Source organism: Schistocerca nitens, chromosome 6 (assembly GCF_023898315.1).
Source record: "Schistocerca nitens isolate TAMUIC-IGC-003100 chromosome 6, iqSchNite1.1, whole genome shotgun sequence".
In the NCBI taxonomy this organism is placed as follows: domain Eukaryota; kingdom Metazoa; phylum Arthropoda; class Insecta; order Orthoptera; family Acrididae; genus Schistocerca; species Schistocerca nitens.
This window is the reverse complement of record NC_064619.1, coordinates 18,162,934-18,178,439: the sequence shown is the minus strand read 5'-3', so window position 1 is coordinate 18,178,439 and position 15,506 is coordinate 18,162,934. Positions and strand designations below refer to the sequence as shown.

The window sequence follows — 15,506 nt, the reverse complement described above, 5'->3', positions numbered from 1 at the left end:
CCACCAGAGGGAGATTGACGGAAGGTGTGGACCAAAGGGATTTGAGGCACTTCATTCAATGTTTATTTTTTTTACAACACACTTCTTTATTAATAACATCGACAATACTTTTAAAAGGAAACAACACAACAGGCCTTGTAAATCGCCTAAATGCATAAGTGAACTATTAAAAATAATCATTAATATGTTTAGGAACACAATAAACTTCAACTCACAAATAGCATTTAGTTGTTTACTAATTAATTAAATGTCTGTTCAAAGCAATTTCCCCACATAATCGACACAACTTGAAACCAGTTAGTCGCCATACATAGTAAGCTCTGAACAACAACTCAATTGACATAAAAAAACACAACTACCTAAACATGTTTACAGAATTATGGGAAAGAAATGCATATACACCTTCTGTTTAGCAAATGAACCACTTTCGGCCTGAGCCACCGACAACATAAGTCGTTCTCATTACCCACACAGAGCCACTCCGAGGTACTGGAAGCAAAACATAAGTCTTCCACGTGTACACCAAAGGCACGGTTTTCCAGACTGCAAGCCGTAAGAAACCAGTCAACACACTCCCGCCACCAAGTACGGGAAGGCGTCGGGCTAGTAAACAACGCCCGCTACGGTGGGCGGGCGCGACTACGTAACTGCTTGCCACAGTGGGTCGGTTCCTCCCGCAGCCTCTGCGAAGACCGGTGGCGAAATTAATGAAATTAGCACCGCCTGTGACACAAAGGGCAAGCAACTCACCAACGTAATAAGGAGATAAATTATTTGCATATACAACATGTCCAAAACAGCTGTCTATCCACTACTACCAGCACCTCAGAGGGCACCACTTAACACAGTGAATTCAGAGTCATCTAAACATACCGCGCAATCTGCGAAAAACCACATAAACTTCCTGTGCATGAGCACACTACGCTTAAGATAAGGAGTACTAACTTATCACACTGAATTCAGAGTCATTATAACATACCGCGCAATCTGCGCAAAACCACACAAACTTCCTGCATGAGCCCACTGCGCTTAAAATAAGGAGTATTAACTAAACACATCATACAACTTCTAAATCTCCGGGTGACTGGCCTGGATTCGTGAAATGAATATACCAACACATCATCATGGCCAATAAACCGCCTCCGCTCTCCACTTGCGAGGTACAAATAGAATATGTCCTGCAACACACTGATTAAAATATCTAAAACAGTGTTCGTTACAAGATTAACACTCAATGTCACAGGGAAACATTAATCAGAAACAGACCGGTTCGTTACAAATTACGTGGCTGAAAAACACAACCAACTCAGTGGCACACAAGGAGGTCAGTAATTGTGAGTCCCCTCATCATTTTCCCATTCAGAGGGGCGTAAAATAATAACACTTAAGCAGAGAAGTATCAATGCATTTGAGGAATTCAGTGACTGACAACAACTAAGTTCTTAAAAGCAGAACACAAGTCCTCACAGGATAAACGCGGCCTTACGCAATGGACTCCTAATAGTAAGGTCAAGCGTCCAAAGCACACTGCTCAATAAATACACCACAACGGCAAGCACACTCAGTAGTCGCCAGAACGATGGACACTGAGAACAAATTGCTGCTTACATCCAAACCAACTGTGCTCGCAATGGCATCACATCAGTCACAGAGCCATAGAGACGAGAATGTAGTCACTAGAAGCAAGCGGTAAATCCATCATAAACAAGGAAGCAGCATGTTCCCGACAGCACCGGCGCCTCTACCACCAAGTCCGCCGCAAACGGCCAAACACAATCAGGTAACGTGGCAAACTTTCCTCTTGCCACCACACAACAGCGTCGGCAGACACGGCTTCACGCTCCGCGGACTACTGCCTATCCCACTGTTTCTGCTCGCCCTCCAAAATCCAACTACTCGACTGTCACAGGTGCCTCGCCGACTTTCCCCACGAGGGGCGCCACTTCTCTCTTTCTTCCGCGATACAGCGATAGTATTACACGCGGTACGTTCGACAGATCAAACCCGAGCCGCCAAGGCTCAGTTGATACTTTTAAAAATGTCGAGTGCCCGTTGTATCGATGCTTAAAGTATCGCGCTATCGACCTGCCTATATCGTAAAGGAATTATCGGGTTGTCAACGGAACAAATATCGACGTAACAGCCAAATGAATATCGGCCGCGCGTTGTAAACAAACTCCCAGTTTTAGAGCTGTATATTTCAGTATTGAATTTTATTATATATTTTGCACACCAAAAAGCTAGTAGCCTGCTTATCCCCCCTTAGAGTAAGAACTGAAAGGAAAGCGATGCACGTTCACGATTGGCAACAACCACTTTGCTAACAATGTAAATGGAGGTAAGTGGCACAATAAAAGCTGTCCGATTGGTCCGTCGTTCGGTTTCGTTACATATCGGATGTCTCGAACACTTCGTGTCGACTTCCGTGTGTGTGTGTGTGTGTGTGTGTGTGTGTGTGTGTAAACGCCAGCGACCTAGCAGTTGTAGTGTCAAAATTGCGTAGTGGAGTTAAACATTGTAGTTTCTGTTGGTAGCGTCGAGCGCCGATTACGTCAGCATTTCCTCTCTCACGCCTCCGCCCACCCGCAAAGACCAATCTTGTTATTTAGAATTTTTGTTCATCAGTTTCAGCAGCTATTTTTTAAGAATACCGATGTGATGAAATAGCACACTAGTCGCGTTAAAAATTGTTTTTCTTCACATCGGCTGTCTTATTCCGTTCACACCGCCACCCCCCAGCGCGGACTACCTTGTGCCATCTATACTTGCTTCACACAGTCAGAGAGGAAGACTGGATGTGACGAAAGCTCAAAAAGTAGTAAGACTCCTTCACACAGTGAAAGAAAATTATCTTCTACTACAATTTTAAAAGAACAGCTTCAAATATTTATCGAAAATTGCGAAAAAAATGTAAAATATAAAAATATATAATATATAAAAATAAAAATATCGGCACTCGATGTTGCCATTTCGATATGGAAATGACGTGTAAAGAAATATCGCCGACATATATAGATTATTAAAAAACCCCGGAGTGTAAAGCAAGAAGTATCGATATACATCGGAATGTTCATACTTTCGCTTAAGCACGTCGATATACGACTCTGAGAATTTAACGGTCGATGCAAGGACTAATCGATACAACAAATTGAGTATCTTTTCTTGACTCATAGGCACTGTAAGTTCTCAACGGCAGATTTCTTGCCCATCTCACATACTACCAATCTTTGCTATCTAATCGTATATGTCTTACAATTGGCTTAATTTAATTTCATATTCAGTACTGCAATTGAGCACCAGACTTGAACACGGATGGATCTGCGCTGCATATTTGTGAAAGTTCGTCACTTCCGCGTGTCATTTCCACCGCTGCAAATTACAGGTACGACGTGCAAAACGAACGAGTTCGGAGACAGCATTTCTTGAGAATGATGGAAATTACCACTCCCTGGTCTGAACTATGAGGCACAATATGCGCTCTCCTTACCCCCTGATTGCCTGGATCAAGAAAAGACAAACGCACTGTAAAAGTGACATAGACTATCGGCAAAAGTAATACACATTACTGCACTGGTATTTAATGGAAAATGGACTCTCTTTGTCGGAAATATTTATGGTAAGTACAACAGGTAATGCGCGGGACTTAACGTCAGCAGTGTTTCACTATACAGACTTCTCTCGTGTAGGGATGGGGCAAAAATATCCATATTTCAAAACATCGACTTGTTTGTCTCGCTAATCAACGCCCTTTTTATAAACATTAATACAATATATATCGATATTTTTAAAAATGTGTCCATCCATAATTTGTAGCCCATCTCACAGAGAAGAGGCATACTACCTGGGGGAAACACTGCAATCGTCTTGTAAATTACATTAATTGAGTAGTTCAGCCTCAGGTTACTGAAAAAAGGAAACTCATTTACCAATCTACACAACTACATCATCCGTCCAAAAAAGTCCCAAGACTTGATTTTATTCCTAACTGTAAGCCACATCATCAGCGCAGTTACTACGATGGCGGCTTGAACTAATAACTATAAACAACAGACGTGCGTTGAACCAATAAACAACAGACGTGCGTTGAACCAATAAACAACAGACGTGCGTTGAACCAGTCAGTTGTAAGCAGGTTATGTTAAGTAGTGGACGTATGGCCGTAGGGTGTCAATACAATACAGGGCGCCCCAGGAGTCTTTTCCTGATTACAAACATGTATAAGGCAGAAAATATGACGCACGCACGCACACCCACCCACACACACCCACACACACACACACACCTTTTATTTTGAAGTGCAGGTAACATAGTAATTTTTTTTTTTTTTGTGTACAATCGCACACACAATTAATAAATTTCGACGCGTCCTCATTTCGTTGCCCAAAGGATATCCACACGACATTCCATTTCCACCCATGTATTAGTCAGCATTTCGTCAGGGATGGATGTTATGACGTCAGTAACTCTGCGCCGTAATGTTGCGATGTGGTTCACTAGTGTGTGATAAACCTGGTCCTTCACAGAACTTTAAAGAAAGAAATCCAGCGACCAGAGGCCAGTTTGTGGGACCACCATGCCTGATCCATCTTTCCAAAAATATGTATCCAAGTAGGTACGGACGTTTTCCCACAAATGTTGTATTTAAATAGGCACAAACGTCTAACCCCCAGTCAGGTAGCACATCATCTTGTTGGAAAATTAAGTCCAGAATGTCCTGAATCTGGCCACAACAAGTAACTGCAACATATCAGGATAGGTATTGGCTGTCGCTGTCGTTTTACTTGAGAAAAAAGATCCTATAACTTTACTGTACATACTGTCGCACACCGCAGTCAGTTTAGGGCTGTCTCTGAAGTTCTCAGACACAGCTTTGGGATTCTCAGACCCCCAGTTGTTTCAGTTGCAACACCGTTCAAATGAAATGTGCCCTCATCTGAGAAAAGGACACGTTTCAGATAGTCATTACCTTCCTCAGTCTCAGCCAGCATGGCAACGGCAAAGTCATAACGAGAACTTAATCCACTCGTTGGAAGGACTGCAAGATCTGGATTTTGTACGCATGGAAAAGAAGTTCAATATGTACGATATGGTGCACTGATGTCTTAGGAATCTGCAACTCACGTGAGGCCCTGCAGACTGACTTCTTGGGACTTCTGACGAAGACGTCTCTAACTGTTTGAATTGTCTGCACACTAGGTCGAGGCCAGGCAGATCTAGAGAGCTCACAGACGCTCCCAGTTTCCTTAAACTCTGCATACCACGTCTTGATGTCTTTAACATCTGGTGGCTGCCTATGGTATGTCATCTGGAATTTTCTCTCGACTGGTTTTGGTGACTGTGTCTCGCTATACCAGAGGACACTTTGGGCTTTCTCCTGGTTTGGGTACATATTGTTCGCAAATGGTGTCCGATTCCGCTGTTGTTGTATCACTGGGCCATTAACAAAGAAACATTAAGTACGTATGTCACATGCAACTGTAGGTGAAAATTATTCACCTGTGTGTCATATTTTATGCCTTATGAATATTTCTAATTGGGAAAGATTACTGGAAAACTCGGTAACCTGCAGAAGAGGGAAATGTATGCCAAGTTTGTCCTGCACATATGGACTCCAGAACAAAAATGGCGACACATGGACGCCTGCTACGACTTTACTGACATGCAAAATGTGGACAATTATTTTTCGGAAACAATCATCACGAGTACGAGACTTCGTGTTATCAATATGAAACCTATTAGAAAACTACAAAGTGCAGATAAAGGATAAGAGCCTTTGAAAACGTGACCAACATTCAAGCCAGTGTGACGCACGAGTTGTACAACATCCTAAAGAATTAATTGTCTGACAGTTTCACGTGGCTGTATGAACGTCTTGTGTGGTGTCCTTAACTGGTGGAGGACTATGGACAACACCTGAAGCACTAAAACAACCATCTTGACGTTTCTCTAGTCTTTATTAATCCAGTCTCGAAAATATTTAAGACTGATGGGGTGCAGTTATCTGGATACGTTTTATAGTAACATGTCGACTGCAAAGGCTCAGAGAGTCGCTCGTAATATAAATATACGTGCTCTGATCTGGACACTGAAGGCTACAATTAACTACGTAAACTGCTAACTCTTGAATCACATACGTTGTTGCTGTGGTGGTCTTCCGTCCGAAAACTGGTTTGATTCAGCTCTCCATGGCACTTCATCCTGTGCAAGCCTCCTCATCTCCCAATAACTAATGCAACTTTCTGAATCTACTACTATATTAATCTCTTGGTCTCCCTCTACGATTTTACCCCCACCCCCCGCACTTCCCCCCAGTACTAAACTGATGATCACTTTGATGTCTCAGAATGTGTCCTATCAAACGATCGATCCCTTCTTATAGTGAAGTTGTAGCCCAAATTTCTTGTCACCCCAGTTCTGTTCAGTACCTCATCATTAGTTACATAATATACGCATCTGGTCTTCAGCGCTCTCCTGTAGTACCACATCACAAAAGTTCCTATTCTCTTTTTGTGTGAACTGTTTGTCGTCCACGTTTCCTTTATTGCTTGCTCAATATACAGTTTGAATAACATCGGGGATAGGCTACAATCCTGTCTCGCTCCCTTCCCAACCACTGCTTCCCTTTCATGCCCCTCGACTCTTATAACTGCCCTCTGGTTCCTGTTGTTGTTCTTGTGGTCTTCAGTCCAGAGACTGGTTTGATGCAGCTCTCCAAGCTACTCTATCCCGTGCAAGCTTCTTCATCTCCCAGTACCTACTGCAACCTACATCCTTCTGAATCTGTTTAGTGTACTCATCCCTTGGTCTCCCTCTACGATTTTTATCCTCCACGCTGCCCTCCAATGCTAAATTTGTGATCCCTTCATGCCTCAGAACATGTCCTACGAACCGATCCCTTCTTCTAGTCACGTTATGCCACAAACTACTCTTCTCCCCAATTTTATTCAATACTTCCTCATTAGTTATGTCATCTACCCATCTAATCTTCAGCATTCTTCTGTAGCACCACATTTCTAAAGCTTCTATTCTCTTCTTGTCCAAACTGTTTATCGTACATGTTTCACTTAAATACATGGCTACACTCCATACAATTACTTTCAGTAACGCCTTCCTGACACTTAAATCTATACTCGATATTAACAAATTTATCTTCTTCAGAAACGCTCTCCTTGCCATTGCCAGTCTACATTTTATATCCTCTCTACTTCGACCATCGTCAGTTATTTTGCTCCCCAAATAGCAAAACTCCTTTACTACTTTAAGTGTCTCATTTCCTAATCTAATTCCGGCAGCATCACCCGATTTAATTCGACTACATTCCATTATCCTCGTTTTGCTTTTGTTGATGTTCGTCTTACATCGTCCTTTCAAGACATTGTCCAGTCCGTTCAACTGCTCTCCCAGACCTTTGCTGTCTCTGACAGAATTACAATATCATCGGCGAACCTCAAAGTTTTTATTTTTTCTTGTAAATAGGCTTTCGCACCGAATAGTTAACCCTGCTAAACGCACACTTTGATATATTGACCAGCAACATATAAGGCATGTAATTTCGATAAAAATAGATACAAGAATAAAATAAGGTGGCAGAAAAATATTAATTACGGGATTTTACACTCGAATATGGAGTTGTTCGCAACCCTGGTCGTGTTAACACAAATGTGGGGACAGGTATTTCGATCCTCAGTTAACTTTTGCCATATACAGGGTGTTACAAAAAGGTACGGCCAAACTTTCAGGAAACATTCCTCACACACAAATAAAGAAAATATGTTATGTGAACATGTGTCCGGAAACGCTTACTTTCCATGTTAGAGCTCATTTTATTACTTCTCTTCAAATCACATTAAACATGGAATGGAAACACACAGCAACAGAACATAAACCAGCGTGACTTCAAACACTTTGTTACAGGAAATGTTCAAAATGTCCTCCGTTAGCGAGGATACATGCATTCACCCTCCGTCGCATGAAATCCCTGATGCGCCGATGCAGCCCTGGAGAATGGCGTATTGTATCACGGCCGTCCACAATACGAGCACGAAGAGCGTCTACATTTGGTACCGTGGTTGCGTAGACAAGAGCTTTCAAATGCCCCCATAAATGAAAGTCAAGAGGGTTGAGGTCAGGAGAGCGTGGACCATGGAATTGGTTCGCCTCTACCAATCCATCGGTCACCGAATCTGTTGTTGAGAAGCGTACGAACACTTGGACTGAAATGTGCAGGAGCTCCATCGTGCATGAACCACATGTTGTGTCGTACTTGTAAAGGCACATGTTCTAGCAGCACAGGTAGAGTATCCCGTATGAAATCACGATAACGTGCTCCATTAAGCGTAGGTGGAAGAACTAAAATGGGCTCTAACATGGAAATTAAGCGTTTCCGGACACATGTCCACATAACATCTTTTCTTTATTTGTGTGTGAGGAATGTTTCCTGAAAGTTTGGCCGTACCTTTTTGTAACACCCTGTATATCATCGACGAATGGGTGAACGCAAAAGCAGACACTAAACAGGGATGTCATCTCATGCTCCGCGCAGCTCGGCGCAGTCGCCGCCGCCGTCGCAGCTGACGCCGCCGCCGCAGCTGTCTCCGCGGCGGCTGTCCCCGTCGAGGGCGGCGCCGTGCCAATCGCCCACGGCCAGCCACCACTCCTCGCAGTCTCAGTCCCCGACGCCCAGCCTGCAGGCGTCGCCACTGCGCAGCCCGCCGCCCACGCGCTCGCCCAAGATGGGGCGGCGCGCGCTGCAGCGGGACCGCGCGGGCGCCGCCTCCGCCTGCAAGGCGCTGCCCCCGACGCCGCCTCCGCCCCCGCCACCCGCGCCCGACCCGCCGCCTCCGCCGCCAGCCAGCGAGCCGCCGCAGTACAACATACAGCCCTCGCCGTCGCCAGCTGGTACGTATAACGGCCGGGAACTTGTTCCAATACACTGTCGTAAAAAAAAAAAAAAATACATTAGTACTCCTGGAAAGACGACATCGATTTTGATCCGATGATGGCATATGCCACCTGGGTGATAGTAGATGTACATCTACATCTACGTGATTACTCTGCTTTTCACAATAAAGTGCCTGGCAGAGGGTTCAATGAACCACCTCCAAGCTGTCTCTCTACCGTTCCACTCTCGAACGGCACGCGTGCAAAACGAGCACTTAAATTTTTCTGTTCGAGCCCTGATTTCTCTTATTTTATCGTGATGATCATTTCTCCCTATGTAGAATGTTTTCACAATCGGATCAGAAAATTGGTGATTGCAATTTCGTGCGAAGATCCCGTCGGAACGAAAAACGCCTTTGTTTTAATGATTGCCACTCCAATTCACGTATCATGTCTGTGACACTATCTCCCCTATTTCGCGATAATACAAAACCAGCCGCCCTTCTTTGTACTCTTTCGATGTCATCCGTCAGTCCCACCTGATGCGTATCCCACACCGCATAGCAATACTCCAGAACAGGGCGGACAAGCGCGGTGTAAGCAATCTCTTTAGCAGACCTGTTGCACCTTCTAAGTGTTCTGCAAATAAATCGCAGTCTTTGGTTCGCTGTACTCACAATATTATCTATGTGGTCGTTCTAGTTTAGATTATTTGTAATTGTAATCCCTAAGTATTTAACTGAATTTACAGCCTTCAGATAATGGTTTCGATTTCGCCCACCAACATATAGCATAGCGGCATAGCTACAACAATGTGTGTCTACCCTTTAATACGAAATGCTCACAGCCAGAGGGTCAGTGTGGCGCAAACATTTGAAGCGAGCAGGCAACTGTACCACAAAGACACACTCCTGCTTCCTACAGCTGACTGAGCGAATTTAAAAGGGGTCAAATTGTGCCTTTCCGAGAGGCGGGACGATCCTTTCGGGGAATTGACAACTGACGAGAGGAGGCCACGACATTTGGAACGCCAATTTACTGCAAACTTCGTACACTCGTAGTACTCCACGAGGACAACAACATGTGTAAGCAGTAGCGCGTACTTCTCAAGCGTTACTGAGAAAAACCGCAAGATAATTTCGGTCGTCACACATATACCTGTGCGTGGCCATTTTTACCATGAACACCGGCACCCGAGTGGTTATCCCGGCACGGTAGCTCAGCGTGTTCGGTCAGAGGGCTGCGTGCTCTCTGTGATAAAAAACTGAGTCAAGGAATGAACGATCAACTTGAACGCATGTCATGTGACGTCCTCCCAGACCAAACGCAACCAACTACACCGAAAAAAAAAGAAGTGGTTAGCGTTCAAGCCCTGTACTTACTTTACTTTTTCGTGTCCGGAGATTTGTTTCAAAGCCTTTCAGCCCAATGTCGGGCCAAGTCCAATGTTTCTCTCTTCTCAAGCCATAGTTCGCCTCCTTCGTCCTTGAAGCCCCATTTGACTAGGTTTGCTTTAACTGGTGCTACGCCTGTTCTGATGCGGTTCAGTGTTCTCCAAATCTTCCAGCTTGATGTACTGCCGCTGGGTATTTCTCGTGAGGCAGGGTAGTCCTTCGGAGGCTCGTTCAATTCACTAGTGAGAAATCTCTTGCGGGATTTTAAGTCTGCTACGTCCACATGAAGAACCATGCAGCGGGTGGCGCTCGTCGAAAATCTATTTAAATTTTTCTGTATGTTCGTGCGCAATTCTTCGGGATTCAGGAGATGAGAATCCAGCTGCTTTGTATATTTTCCCAAGTGGAGTGGGTTTCATCCATCCTGTTGTTAGCCTGCACGTTTCATTAAGGACTGTAGTGACCTTTTTGGCATGTGTGGATCGAGACCATACAGGGCACGCATATTCTGCCGTGGAGAAGCAAAGTGCTTGAGCAGTTTTTCGTAATTCAGTCGGACTAGCTCCCCATTTACTATTCGTCAGTTTTCTTAAAATATTGTTCCTGGCAGCAACTTTTTGGCAGGTTTTTTCACAGTGATATCTGTACGTCAGTGATCTGTAATCGGTGGGTCGCTGGATCGAGTCCTACTCGTCAGTTTTTTTTTTCTAACACAGTCATTTTCTTTACTATTTATATTACAACTGATGTAATGGGAAAAATACGTAAATGTATGATTGTCCGTGATTTGAGAAATCCCTTATACCTGGAAGGAGCCCGAAACGACTTGTTACCTCCAAGTTTTGACCGGCACAGACGGCTCTCGAAAGATGTACAATTAATCGTCGCTTTCAACATTACGAGTACAAGTTTTCGGTGGTATTTTTCGTAAAAACATGAAAAATAAAGTTAAACGGCACCAGCTGCATTGAATAAATGCTATGTTTCCGCACACGCAAGGTCTTTTGAGGTTTTCCGGGGAAAAACAAACCTCGTTAACATTTTCCAAAACCTCTCTTTCAGCCGATAATTTGGAAACAAACCATGCATAACGCAGGATTTCCTTAAATATCGGCGCTGATCATTGGTCATGCAGTATAGAGTGTATTTTAATAGCGTCTTCACGAGAAGCAATTTCTCATTCTCTTTCGATTAAATCCGGAAAATTTTGAAGACACGGACAAGCATACATTTTCAGTATCACTTTGTGCGTTTGGTCGTTTACTAGTCAGTAGTTATGAATATTATATTATTTGTGATAACAAAAATTTGTAGACTGCCAAATAACATTGTAAATTTAATAAAAGTTCATCCGATTACACGTATTTTTCCCATTATATCAATTGTAATATAAATAGTAAAGAAAATGACTATGTTAGAAATAAAAAAAATACTGACGTGCAGGACTCGATCCAGCGACCCAACGATTACTGGGCTTGAACGCTAACCACTTCTTTTTTTTTTCTTTCTTAGATTTCATTTTGTTCGTTTTCGTTCGTTGTATTTGCTCGGCGCGGACGTCGCAAGACACTCGTTTCAGTTCGTCGTTGATCCATTCACTCAGTTTTTTTTATTACAGAGAGCAGAACCACTCGGCTGCCGGCGCTTCATGGTAAAAATGGCCACGCACAGGTATATATTTGACGACCGAAATTATCTTGCGATTTTCTCAATGACACTTGAGAAGTACGCGCTAGTGCTTACACATTTTGTTGTCCTATGGAAAAACTGATAGAAGCCGAACTCGGGGAAGATCAGTTTGGATTCCGTAGAAATGTTTGAACACGTGAGGCAATACTGACACTACGACTTATCTTAGAAGAAAGATTAAGGAAAGGCAAACCTACGTTTGTAGCATTTGTAGTCTTCGAGAAAGCTTTTGAAAATGTTGACTGGAATACTCTCTTTCAAATTCTGAAGGTGGTAGGTGTTAAAGTACAGGGAGCGAAAGGCTATTTACAATTTGTACAGAAAGCAGATGGCAGTTATAAGAGTCGAGGGGCATGAAAGGGAAGCAGTGGTTGGGAAGGGAGTGAGACAGGGTTGTAGCCTCTCCCCGAAGTTATTCAATCTGTATATTGAGCAAGCAGTGAAGGAAACAAAAGAAAAATTCGGAGTAGGTATTAAAATCCATGGAGAAGAAATAAAAACTTTGAGGTTCGCCGATGACAATGTAATTCTGTCAGAGATAGCAAAGGATCTGGAGGAGCAGTTGAACGGAATGGACAGTGTCTTGAAAGGAGGATATAAGATGAACATCAACAAAAGCAAAACGAGAATAATGGAATGTAGTCGAATTAAGTCGGGTGATGCTGAGGGAATTACATTAGGAAATGAGACACTTAAAGTAGTAAAGGAGTTTTGCTATTTGGGGAGCAAAATAACTGATGATGGTCGAAGTAGAGAGGATATAAAATGTAGACTGGCAATGGCAAGGAAATCGTTTCTGAATAAGAAAAATTTGTTAACATCGAGTATAGATTTATATGTCAGGAAGTCGTTTCTGAAAGTATTTGTATGGAGTGTAGCCATGTATGGAAGTGAAACATGGACGATAAATAGTTTAGACAAGAAGAGAATAGAATCTTTCGAAATGTGGTGCTACAGAAGAATGCTGAAGATTAGATGGTTAGATCTCATAACTAACGAGGAAGTGTTGAATAGAATTGGGGAGAAGATTAGCTTGTGGCACAACTTGGCTAGAAGAAGGGATTGGTTGGTAGGACATGTTCTGAGGCATCGAGGGATCAGCAATTTAGTATTGGAGGGCAGCGTGGAGGGTAAAAATCGTAGAGGGAGATTAAGAGATGAATACACTAAGCAGATTCAGAAGGATGTAGGCTGCAGTAGGTACTGGGAGATGAAGAAGCTTGCACAGGGTAGAGTAGCATGGAGAGCTGCATCAAACTAGTCTCAGGACTGAAGACCGCTACAACAATAGGCCGGCCGCTGTGGTCTCGTGGTTCTAGGCGCGCAGTCCGGAACCGTGCGACTGCTACGGTCGCAGGTTCGAATCCTGCCTCGGGCATGGATGTGTGTGATGTCCTTAGGTTAGTTAGGTTTAAGTAGTTCTAAGTTCTAGGGGACTGATAACCACGGCAGTTGAGTCCCATAGTGCTCAGAGCCATTTGAACCATTTTTTTTGCAACAACAATAACAATGTTGTACTACGAGTGTACGAAGTTTGCAGTAAATCCGCGTTCCAAACATCATGGCCTCCCCTTGTGAGTTAGATGTGCTCCGTCAGTTGTCCAATGATGCTGGTATCGGTGGTCGTGTGACCGTCCTGACACCCGTACACAAGGTTGTGGGCATCCACACAGCAGACTCCCACCAGATCCTCGTATTGTAAGAGCAGCAGTGGCAGATTGTACAGCTACCACAGCACAGATAAGAGAGCTTGTGGGCCCAGACGTGTCAACACGAGCTGTTGCGAACTGATTGTTAGGAGTGCGACTACGGGCACACACACCTCTAGTTGGTCTCTACTCGTGCCACAGCATTGACGTGCATAGCTCGGCTGGTACCGTCAGGGGATCACTCTGAAGATGAAATGGGCACCGTCGTCTTCAGCGATTCTGTCTGCACGCTACTGACAGTCATTTGCACGTACGACATAGGCCTGGTGACCGCTGTCTCGTAAAATGCATTTGTACGATACTCAGTGGCCCACCCTGTGCCTTATTGTCTGGGGGTACGATAAGCCATAACACTCGCTCACCTTTGTTGTTTCTGGAGGGGACGCTAACCAGCGCTCAGTACGTTGTTAGACCTGTTCTTTTTCCGTTCTGGCATCGGGAAACTGAAGTGACATTCCAACAGGATAATGCTTGCTCACACTCTGACCGACAAACTTGACGTGCTCTGCAAGATGCGCAGCAACTTCCCTGGCCAGCACAATTTCCGCACTTGTCTCCAGTCGGGCACATGTGGAATACGATGGGACGAGGAGTGAGTGACTCGTGCGACTTCCCGACTCTTATAGAACTACGTGAACAGGCCGAGCAGGCGTGGCATAACATATCCCAGTATGGTATTCACCATCTCCAGATGGATGCCACAGACAGCACCTGCACTGCCGTCCTTGGAGGCTACACCACGCATTAATACGGGTGCTTCAGCATGGGTCTGGTACCTCAGAACCACTTGCGCTATTCATCTGTAAATGTTATCATTTCATGTACTCAATATGCACTATTGCAACAATAAATCTTGACCGAATTGGAGAACTCTAAAGGGATTTACTATTTATTTTCTGGCAGTGTATTTTCAAACATTCGTTTGTCTTTTTCTCGGAGCATCCACAGCATTGCACAGCCCCCATTCGTGGCTGTGGCTAGTTTCCACTCACTCTTACTGATGCACTGTGTGTGCGACAAATTATGTGACATATCACTCTATACATCCTTCTGGAAACTGCCAACCTACATCAATTCTCCACACAGCAACGCTTATAAAATGACTCTAAATATAGGCTCCCAACCTCACTTTGACTCAAGGGACATAGTTAAAATTATCGTTAAAATTATCATTAGTTATAAAGGTTGAAGAGAAAATGCTGCCCTTGTCATTCGGCATGCATTTCCTAATCCCAATTCGAGACAAAGGTTTATGTAGCAAAACGTAGTCCAGCAAGTACATTTAATAGAAATGTGATTTAAAAAAGGAGGCTCTGGCAAACACTGCACCTATGTGCAGTGTGGCCAGGCACAAGTAGCACGAATTTTGCACTGTGCTCGAGTTGTCCCATTAGCTCGGTGAGAAATCGTAACTGTGGGGAGAACAATATGCAGATTCACCGATGTTCGCGTTACATTTGCGCCAAACATTCTCTTTCACTTAAAGCATCAAACTGTACCTAATTTACACCTCCTCAATGCAGGATCTTGTACATTTCTTTCTGTTACTCTTATCTTTATTTAAACATTAAGACATAATATAAATTTCTTACATATGTAAGTGACGACTTAGTTTTGTCCATGACACATATAAAGCCAATAGAAAGTAAATCAGTATCCAGTGAGGTACAAAAAACACAATATGTAGGCTACTCTAGACTGCACAATATGCTAGGTGCAGTAATACCATTCTGTATGTTTGATATCCAGAGTTATCTTCGCAAAACTGGTATGCACGTACATGTATGAGCAATATTCACTTTAGAGATGTTGTTCAAAGTAACCACCTTCCATT

At 43.7% G+C, this 15,506-nt stretch overlaps 1 protein-coding gene across 1 annotated transcript in view; it reads left to right on the top strand.

Annotated features, from left to right (window-relative positions):
- LOC126262704 (protein prickle-like) overlaps positions 1-15,506 on the top strand; it is a 68,022-nt gene that overhangs the window by 40,946 nt on the left and 11,570 nt on the right. Inside the window, exon 5 of the mRNA XM_049959483.1 lies at positions 8,543-8,898. Within this exon, the coding sequence (XP_049815440.1) occupies positions 8,543-8,898 (356 nt within the window). The remainder of the gene's footprint in view (positions 1-8,542; positions 8,899-15,506) is intronic.